Source organism: Stigmatopora nigra, chromosome 15 (genome assembly GCF_051989575.1).
Source record: "Stigmatopora nigra isolate UIUO_SnigA chromosome 15, RoL_Snig_1.1, whole genome shotgun sequence".
Taxonomy (NCBI): Eukaryota; Metazoa; Chordata; class Actinopteri; order Syngnathiformes; family Syngnathidae; genus Stigmatopora; species Stigmatopora nigra.
In genome coordinates this window covers 11,022,403-11,032,500 of record NC_135522.1, presented here as the reverse complement: position 1 = coordinate 11,032,500, position 10,098 = coordinate 11,022,403, and the positions used below count along the sequence as shown (strand labels likewise).

The 10,098-nt window shown below is 39.1% G+C and overlaps 1 protein-coding gene across 2 annotated transcripts in view; it reads left to right on the top strand.

The window, feature by feature from the left end:
• LOC144208899 (sodium-dependent neutral amino acid transporter B(0)AT2-like) overlaps positions 1 to 9,508 on the top strand; it is a 17,802-nt gene extending 8,294 nt beyond the window's left edge. For both annotated transcript variants that reach the window (XM_077734974.1, XM_077734975.1), the window contains exons 6-12: positions 13 to 123; positions 487 to 728; positions 1,190 to 1,370; positions 2,516 to 2,717; positions 2,801 to 2,960; positions 4,591 to 4,753; positions 6,096 to 9,508. In XM_077734974.1, coding sequence (XP_077591100.1) covers positions 13 to 123; positions 487 to 728; positions 1,190 to 1,370; positions 2,516 to 2,717; positions 2,801 to 2,960; positions 4,591 to 4,753; positions 6,096 to 6,440 — 1,404 coding nt within the window. In that variant the 3' untranslated portion in view covers positions 6,441 to 9,508. The remainder of the gene's footprint in view (positions 1 to 12; positions 124 to 486; positions 729 to 1,189; positions 1,371 to 2,515; positions 2,718 to 2,800; positions 2,961 to 4,590; positions 4,754 to 6,095) is intronic.
• Positions 9,509 to 10,098: the final 590 nt, after the last annotated feature.

Below are 10,098 nucleotides of genomic sequence, written 5' to 3'. Positions count from 1 at the left end.
TACAAATTCCAGGTTATGTACTTTTCTTCAGTCTTTCCGTATGTGGTGCTCTTCATTTTCCTCATCAGAGGCTTGACACTGGACGGTGCAATGGAAGGGATTAAGTATATGTTTTATCCAAGAGTAAGCCCACCTTTCATTAAAGCCTTGTTTTTCTGACATTTTTGTTATGAATGGTAAAAGTTTGCTAAATGTACATTTATCAATATACAGAAAGCACTAGAGGAATACATAATTCCATAAAATAGTACAGTTGTGTATACAATATATTAAGTATAGTAAAAAATACAGTCATACCTCTACTTGAGGAAATTAATTGGTTCCAGAATTTTTGACGTAACTTGAAAATGTTGTAAGTAAAAGTACTTTATATGTAAATTCTCTAATTTGTTCCACACAACTGAAGAAATAATTACCACAAAACATGAAATTATTATTATTTTTTTTTACATCTCTCTCTCACCAAGTTCTTATTTTTTCTTTCAGCTTGAGATTTGGGGGAACTTGCAGGTGTGGCGGCAGGCAGCCACTCAAGTTTTTTTTGCCCTAGGACTGGGCTATGGCTCTGTCATTGCCTATTCCTCCTACAATCCAATCCAAAACAACTGTCACAGGGATGCTCTGCTGGTCTCTGGCATCAATTTCATGACGTCTGTATTGGCCTCACTCGTTGTTTTTGTCATCCTGGGTTTCCGGGCCAAAAACATTGCAAAGGACTGTGTGACTAAGTATGTATGAAAATGCACAAGTAACAATTTAATGATTGAAACAAACCCAAAATAATTCAACATTCATTCTTGAACTGCTTATCCTCACAAGGGTCGCGGGGGTTGCTGGAGCCTATCCCAGCTGGGGGGCACCCTGAATTGGTGGCCTGCCAGGGCACGAGGAAACGGAAAACCGTTCACACTCATACCGATAGGCAATTTAGAGTGTCCAACCAGCCTACCATGCATCTTTTTGGAATGTGGGAGGCAACCGGAGTACCCGGAGAAAACCCATATAGGACTGAGCAGAACATGCAAACTCCACACAGGAGTATTGACCTGGTTTCAAATTCAGCACTCTGAGGCTGATGCGCTAACCAATCATGTGCCGGGCCGCCCCCAGTTATTTTACACTTTTATGTAATATACATTCATTTTCAATATAACATAAGTTCTTATGTTAGATTTGTTTGTTTTTTCAGGAATGTTCACCTTCTGAGCAACATGTGGCTGGAAGAAGAGGTCCATCAAGGGTGGCCAGGTTTAAATATGACTGAGCCAAGCTCCATTTCTGTATCAGACTACAGAGAGTGGTACAACGGCCATGGCGCATCTTTGAAACTTAATATCACCGACTGCAATCTGGACGAGGAGATGAAAAAGGTGAGTAACCACTGGTTGGGGTCACTGTTATTTGTCACTCATTTTGAGAAGTACCTACAGACTGTTTAAGTGTAGTTGCAATTTTTCAAGCTAGTTATTCATGCCGGTCATTGCATCTGGCAGTTCCTGTCCTTTTTTGTCTTTCGCATGGAAATAAAGAAATGCATCATCGGCACACATTTGGCAGGTGACAATTGAAAGACAACAGCTTAGCAGGTCATTTATGTAAATACTTAAAAGTAGTGGGCCTAGCATTCACCCCTGCGGTACCCCAAGACTGTTATTCCAGGAAGTAGATTTTGTGTTTGTATCCTGACGCACTGTGATTTTACAGATAAGTAAGATTCAATTCAATTTAGCCCGCTTGGTGAGAAATTAAAATTAGATAGTTTAGAGAAAATGAATGAATAATATTTAAGACTTTACTTAAGTTTATGGCTTGAGTTTAGTTTGCTTTTAGAATGTTTACTATGTGTTTCAAGTGAGGAGCAGTATAAGTATCGGAGCAAACATGATATTAGCAAAGAAAATAACATAATAAAGTTCAATACCATTCATTCAGTCATTCATTTGTTTTTGGAACTGCTTTATCCTCAAGAGGGTCGCGGGCGTGCTGGAGCCTATCCCAGCTGACTACGGGCCAGAGGCATGGGTTAACATGAATCAGTGGCCAGCCAATTGCAGAGCACGAGGAGACAGACAAATATTCACACTCATACCAAAGTGCAATTTAGAGTGTCCAACCAGCCTACCATAGACGTCTTTTCAATGTGGGAGGAAACCGGATTACCCGGAGGAAACCCACCCAGGGAAAAACATGAAAACTCCACACAGGTGGAACAAACTCAATTTAAACCACCAAACTCAAAATGAAACCAAAACTACTCAGCCAGGCCACCCAGTTTAATACCACTACAAACTGATTAAAAAAAAAAACCTCACATCTATCTGCCAGTGAACCTTGTAAATTGAAAAGCTCATTTGTGTGCGTTTCAAACATTTGTTAGTTATTCACCAGGCAGTCGACATACATTTTTAAATTCTGAATTTCCAGCCAAAAGCCAAACATCCCTAACTATTTATATGTAGTCTCCATATAAATGAATGTCGTCATGTTCTATCTGTTTGCTTATGTTGACGTTCAGGGAGTGGAAGGGACAGGACTGGCTTTCATAGCCTTTACTGAGGTGATGGCTCTCTTCCCAGCCAGCCCTTTCTGGTCCGTTTTATTTTTCCTCATGTTGCTCAACCTGGGCATGAGCACCATGTTTGGGACCATGCAGGGAATCCTCACACCACTCATGGACAATTTTAAGGTGCTGGGCCGCCACCGAACCTTATTAACTGGTAAGCCACCCAAATTAAATGCGATTTTCCACAAATGTATGAAAATTAGGTCTCAATATTTCTGTTTTGTGTTTGTTTTTCAGTGTGCAGCTGCGCTTTAGGCTTTTTGCTTGGGCTTCTTTTCACTCAGCGTTCAGGCAACTACTTTGTGGCCATGTTTGATGATTACTCTGCTACACTACCTTTGGTCATCGTTGTAATTTTTGAAACTATCAGTGTCTCATGGGTTTATGGCACTGATCGGTAAGTTATGAATAATTTTTTTGTTATTACGAACTAGTGCTGTGAAATATGAACAAAAGTCTTTCATTATAGGGGCAATTTTATCTTCTGATATTGATATAATATACTTGAATAATGGTGAAAAATGATGCAACGATTTTACCGACTCTGTGACTATTTTTTGATTGACGTAAAACTGACATGACACTAATGTTAAATCCACCAAGTAGTGCTACAACCTATAACTATCCAGTATCAACCGAAGCACCACAAGAGCATACATATTTTTGCTCAAATTCAAATATTTCTAATTACAGTGGTACCTCGAGATACAAGCTTAATTCATCCCGGAACTGAGCTCGTAACTCAAACGAACGTTTCCCATAGAAATGAACTAAAAACAAATTAATTCGTAACAACCCTCTGAAAAAACACCCAAAATTGGAAATTGAATTGGAAAAACATTTTTATTAGTTCTAATTCACATTCTATTAACAAAGTAAAAAATAACTAGTGGTTTAATAGTGCTGAATTTTTTTTAATAGTACTAAAATTAGACAGATTTTGTGGAGGGGAGGGAGAGACGGGGGGGGGGGGGGGGGGTTGCACGGCAACACGCTCGGAACATAACAAACAAATTTAAATGAACTTGGATTAAGATGCAGACACACTCAAATATAACTTTAATCTAACCTTACACTAAACTTAATTCTAATTTTGTTTTAAATGTTTACTTTTCTTCTCCCGTGTTGGTTCTATTTGCCCAGCCTCCACCCTTACTTTCAGATGCAACCTATCGAGGGTTGTTTGCTTTTGTCTTCCCTTCAAAATATTCCGAAAATGATGCACACAAATATCCTCACAATAGGATAACGGACAACCACTTCCCAATGAGAAGTAGTACATCCGCCATTCATACTGACTAATGGGGAAAAAACTGAAAAAAATGCTACAATCCGCCCAGTGCTCATAGAGACATTACACAAGAGAGTGCCCACGATGTTCTTATGAGCAGCAGCCTCTTGCGTCGGCTGTATGCTCGTGTATCAAAATTTGTCTCGTATCTTAAGATAAATATTTCCCCAAAATTTTACTTGTATCTCAAATTGCTCGAATGTCGGGGCACTCGTATGTCGAGGTACCACTGTATCTACTTATACTTCTGACTAGAGGTTATTATTTGCTGTATTTTAAGTTAGCATGAAACCTACTGTCCAAAATATGCATTCAGAGAACAGCTCTGTATTATTGTGATAATGAAGATAGACATAAGATACCAACATAAAGTTTTATATCATTTTGGCGATGTAAATCATCATTATTTACATCACTATTATAGACACTGATTAAATTTTCCACCCTTACGTATTTGTGGGTAATATAGCCTGATTTTCAATAGCATTAATCTGCTATAATTGAAACCCACTAAAAATAACGTCCATCGATTAGTTATTTAATTAATGTTAGTGTTTTTATTCAGTATAAGTGCTAATGTTTACTACTCAGTCACTTTTGCAAAAGAATATTTTCCCTAGGGTATAAATTATGAAGCAAATTAATGTTTCTGTAATTTATGTAGACGTTTTTTCTAAATAAATAGAAGAGGCAGGAAAATTTCCTTCAGTTTGGGTTTTGTCTTTTTCCTATGCAGGTTCTTGGATGATATTGAAGACATGCTCAAATGGCGTCCCCCAGTGGTGTACAAATATCTCTGGAAATACATATGCTTGTTGGCTATGATAGGACTTCTGGCTGCCAGTTTGTTGAGAATGGTCTTTAAAGGGCCCACGTACACTGCCTGGAATGAAACGATGGTAAGATGGTTTTAGTTCATTATACATTTGCAATTATTTTACAATCTATGTTGACTCATTTTGTGCCACATATGATGTGGCCTTTTCATCCATCTGCTTTGAATTAAAATAAGTTTGTCTTTATTAGACATCTAATCCTTTTGATGCGTAAGGTATCAACATCTTGTTTAGAAGAAGTGTATGTTGTGTATTTTTCATTTATCCATATATTTATAATAAATTGGGTTATTGCAACAATGGGTTGCCCAGCAGTGCAGTGGTTAGCTCGTCTGCCTCACACTGGGAGTCCTGGGTTCTAATCCTGGTCAGTCCACCTGTGTGGAGTTTGCATGTTCTGCCACCTGCTTGGATTTTCTCTGGGTACTCCGGTTTCCTCCCACATTCCAAAGACATGCATGGTAGGCTGATTGGACACTCTAAATTGCCCCTATGTATGAGCGTGAATGGTTGTTTGTCTCCTTGTGTCCTGCGATTGAATGGCCACCAATTCAGGGTGTCCCCCGCCTCCCAGTAAACTGGGATAGGCTCCAGCACCCTCTGTGATCCCAGTGAGGATAAAGCGGTTCTGAAAATGAGATGAGATATTGCAACATTTACGGTTTATAACAAAAAATACATCAGTAAACTGAACTTAATCCAGAATGTTTCTGCCTCACAAGTATAACATTCCTTACAAATACAAGGATCATATCAAACTGGTGACAAAATATCCACACACACGAACTTACTGGGGCAGCCAGGTAGCACGAGTGGTTAGTGCGTCTGCCTCACAGCTTTGTGGTCCTGGGTTCATATCCAGGTCACGTCCACCTTTGTTGCATGTTCTCTCCAGGCCTGTGTGGGTTTTCTCCAGGTATTCCAGTTTCCACCCACATTCCAAAGACATGCATGGTAGGCTGATTGGACACTCTAAATTGCCCCTGGGCATAAGTGTGAGCGTGAATGGTTGTTTGTCTCCTTGTGCCCTGTGATCGACTGGCCAACGATTCAGGGTGTTGTCCCCCCGCCTCTGGCCCGGAGATAGCTAATAAGGATAAAGCGGTTCAGAAAATGAGATGAGAGATGCATTTACAGTGACTGAAAGGATAGACAAGATCTGTTTGATGCCTATGAAGCATCTAAGGCCTCTTAGGTTATCTGGAACTTTTCTGTGTGTTCCAACATTAAGAACCAACTCGGGTGAGGTGCCATTGACTTATTATGCTCCTCACCTCTGGAAAAAATGACCAAAAGATATGAAGTGTGCTCCTATAGTTCGCACTATTGAATCAGGACTAAAAAAACCCAATGTTTACCACAGCACATATAAATTTACTGTGCCTTGTTTTTCCCTTCTGAACAGGCCTCTGAGACGGTTTTGGAGTATCCCAGTTGGGCTTTAGCTATGATCGTCATGCTCATCGTCTTTGCCAGCCTGCCTGTACCCATTGGTTACATCCATTCCACATTCCAGGATGGTAAACTTCCTGATGCCAGCTTCTTGGAAGGCGACGATAAGGGGGTCAATCGAGATTTGTACACCAAATGCAGCTCTGTTGATCAGCTGACTTTAGATGACCTAGGAGATGCCCTCGCTGAAGACTGCACCCGTCCCAGGGTGACTTTTGTGCCGACTGGCTGTGAACATTATCGCCTCTTGCCACAGCAGGAGGACGAGGAGGAGGAAGAGCAGGACACAGGAGTGTGATGTGTGTTTGGGTGCCCATTCGGGTGGCGGTTGCTAAGGGGAGTGTTTTCGAGTGTAGGTCCTCAGAGCGTAAATGAGCGAGACACAGAACGAGAAATGGAGCAATGAAGGGAGGACAGGATTAGACACAATAGTTGTTTAGCTCAGGAAGCTAAATTATTAGCTATCCTAAGAAAATTTCTAATTTAGGATATGGACAGAGATGAAAAAGTGAAAATCAAGTAATTGAGAGCCATCCAAATCAGTTTTTGACTGCTTACAGTTTAAAAAAAACAGGTGCAAAGGATTAGTTTTATCTCTTTGACTCAATTTTGTTTCTTTGCAACCAAAACAAAGCTGTAATATTTTTTATCTGAAGTACAAATTGGCGAGTAGATAAGATTTTTGCTAAATTAATAATGTTAAAACATAAATATTGGCCCTTTTTATACTGTTTTGTGGTGGGCTAAATGCGTAGATTGTTACAAGTACATTTTCAGGACAGCCTAAAATATGATGGTCTGATGTTGTTCATTTCAAGAATAGCAATGAGCCTGAAACCCCTGAACCCCCCTCCCCAATCTAAATATTGGTGGACTGTTGTAGATTGAAGTCACCATCAATCAAAGCTGCTTCTTTCATTCATTTTAAAAATGTAGCACTCAAATATGCTCCGATCATATTCGTCAAAATCACCTTTGACCACCAGTCTACCGAGTTCCAGGATTAATTGTAGATATGGTGATGTTTAATATGTTTAAAATAATATTTTTCATCGATATTCTACCACCCTTGTCCCTCTTCCGTGCGCTTCAAGAATACTCCAAGTGCTGCGCCAAAACGACCAGCTTGACTCAGACTTTACCCATGCAGTGAGTCTCACGAAAATAGAGCCAAATGTGTCCCAGAGGCCATTCGGAGTGTACATGCCGAGACACTGAGACAAAACACTTTATTTTTCTACAGAAATATCTCTCACACAACTAAAAAAAACATATACCAAAAAGTATTTTTGGCTTGAAACCATGCCTTTTTAGTAAACTGCAAAGATTCTTGAGTTATTTACATTACAGTACTAACCCTTTCAGGTACAGTGGTCAGTCATAAGCTTCATTTTGCCGGTCCCACCTGCTTGGGTTGTTATTGTGTGTGCTTTGGTAATCTATTTGTGTATGGAGAGGCACAGTGGCTAATCCATAGGTGGACAGATCGCAATAAAAGATGAAAATGGAAAAAATGGACGTGATGGATGTGGAACAAATGAAGGGAAAAGCCAAGTTCAGGTCGGATCCGCGTGGAGTAAACATGAGCCACGCCAGTGCATGTAAACACATGAGGGGCAGGCAACTGGAAGCATTTTTGTTTATATAAATAAGGATTCTTCTGAACATTACGTTTGTAAATTACATGAAAAGGTAGCCTACCTAACGACCAATCAGCCACGAGGTCCGTTTGATTGATTTTCCAGACTTAAAGAAGGTCAAGAAATTCAATCACTCGTCTATTAGGATCCGACAGCCGTTTGTGGCCACCATGAAAAATGTCAACTTTCTACAATGCAGAGTTTGAAAAAATGTAGCGGGGGAATCTTAACATAACCACACACACACACCCACACATCCATAAATAACGCTTTATAAGGATTACAGACTACAGTGAAATGCTATTCAAAAGCCAACACTTAAGACCTGTCTACTTTTGGTTGTTAAAAAATCCCTTCATTGTCCAAGTAACGATTTCTAGTTTTACTCACGTTAAATATTAGCAATTAATATATATCTATTAAATGTTAATTTGAATATTTTTTATTTTACATTATTATAAACCAATGTATACATGAGTACAGCATACTGCTAAGAAAAGCAAAATTAATTCCATTAAATTCAATAAACCAGAAATACACTGGTTCAACTCTAACTAAAACAAGTAGATTATTTGTTTCATAGTATTCAACTCATTGGGTGCCATTAACCGCATTGCAGCTATCTGGTAAAATTATGTATATTAAATTCAAGCACAAATGTACCCACTCAGAATTAAAACTGCCTGTTTGTTTGAAATACAAAGCTTTTATCATAAGTCGAATGCACATGCTCTTTGCAACCTCTGCCATCTGGTGGAAGAGTATTTCATTGTTCTGATGCTATGTATATCTATCTAATATTACTATTTCTTAGAATGTGTGTGTGTGTGTGTGTGTGTGTGTGTGTGTGTGTGTCTGACGGTGTGTTAGTGTGTTTTTGTCGCAAGTAGGTAAGAACGCGAAGCCGGGCTCCCCTGCTTGTCATAGCTATATTGAAACTGCCACTTACCCTCACAAAGGCCACGGGGGTGTTAGAGCCTGTTCCAGCTAATTATGGGCATTAGGAAGGTTCCACCCTGATTTGGTTGCCAGCCAATCACAGGGAACAAGGAGAGAGAGACTACCATTCATGCACACACTCCTAGCTCCGTACAATTAAGTGTATTCAACCGGTCCACCGCATTTTTTTCAGAATGTGAGAAGAGACAAAAGTATCCGGAGAAAACCCACACTGGCACAGGGGAGAATTTGGAAACTCCACTCATTAAGGCCAGAGACAGCCCATGCTTTAACTCTTGATCCCAGAATTGTGAGGCGGATGTACGAACCACTCTTCACATTGCAGCCATGTCAAAAACAGAAATACATTATTTTGAATAACTAATGTTTTTTGTTGTTGTTTTGTTTTAAATCAGAACATTTCCCGTGGCTCTCGCCGATCAGTCATAGCATGTTGAGCAGTACTATGAATTGGAATAACTGAGGGGAAAAAAAACAATATTGTAAAAAGTTTTTTATAGTGCCTTACCTGTATGAACATTTGCTTTATGATTGCGTGTAAATTTGTTTGTGAGGACCAAAAAGACATGTAAAGGACAAATTTGGAAAGGTTGAGGACTATATTTGCTGTGGAAGTTTTATTTAACATTTTAAACTTGCTTGGATTTAGTCCTGGGTAATGTTAGTGCAGAGTCTCCACAAAGCATATACTATGCATGACAATTTATTGATATTTTATCCTGACAGCAAAGATTAACTGCTTTTGTTTTGTTTAACCTTATATATTGGTAGCAATGTTTGTAAAATCTACATTTTGTATAGATGGTTTTATTAAACATTCTGAAATAATAGCAACTTGTTGGGTAATTAAAGTTTGTTTTTTGTGAAATACAGTCTAGTACTGCGCACTAAACATTTATAATAATAAATAAAATAAAACTGGTAAATGAGTAAAGACGATTTATAGTCATTGTTAACTTGTAATTCTTACCAACCCTACTATCCAGCAAAAAGTAGACGGAAGGCGAATATAATTGCTTTTAATGAGAAGACTGAGATAGACAGTCACATCAGCTTAGTGGTGTGCCATCAGGGCCTTCAATGCCTTCTCTGCTGGCCTAAGAAATATCCGAATCATATATTATATTTTGTCCATCAATATTTATTAAATAATTCCAAATTATCTGTTAGCTTCCTTTCATTGCTTCCCCCTGGTTGCGCTGCTCCCAGATGTTTGTTATCATATTGAAGCATTTAACCAATCACATTTCAGCCATTATTTGTTGCCAGGGTCAGAAATCTGTCTCAAGGCCTTCACAATCAGTTCTGCAGGCTCTGCTGCATTAAACAAGCGTCGATAAGACTGTTGCTTTAACC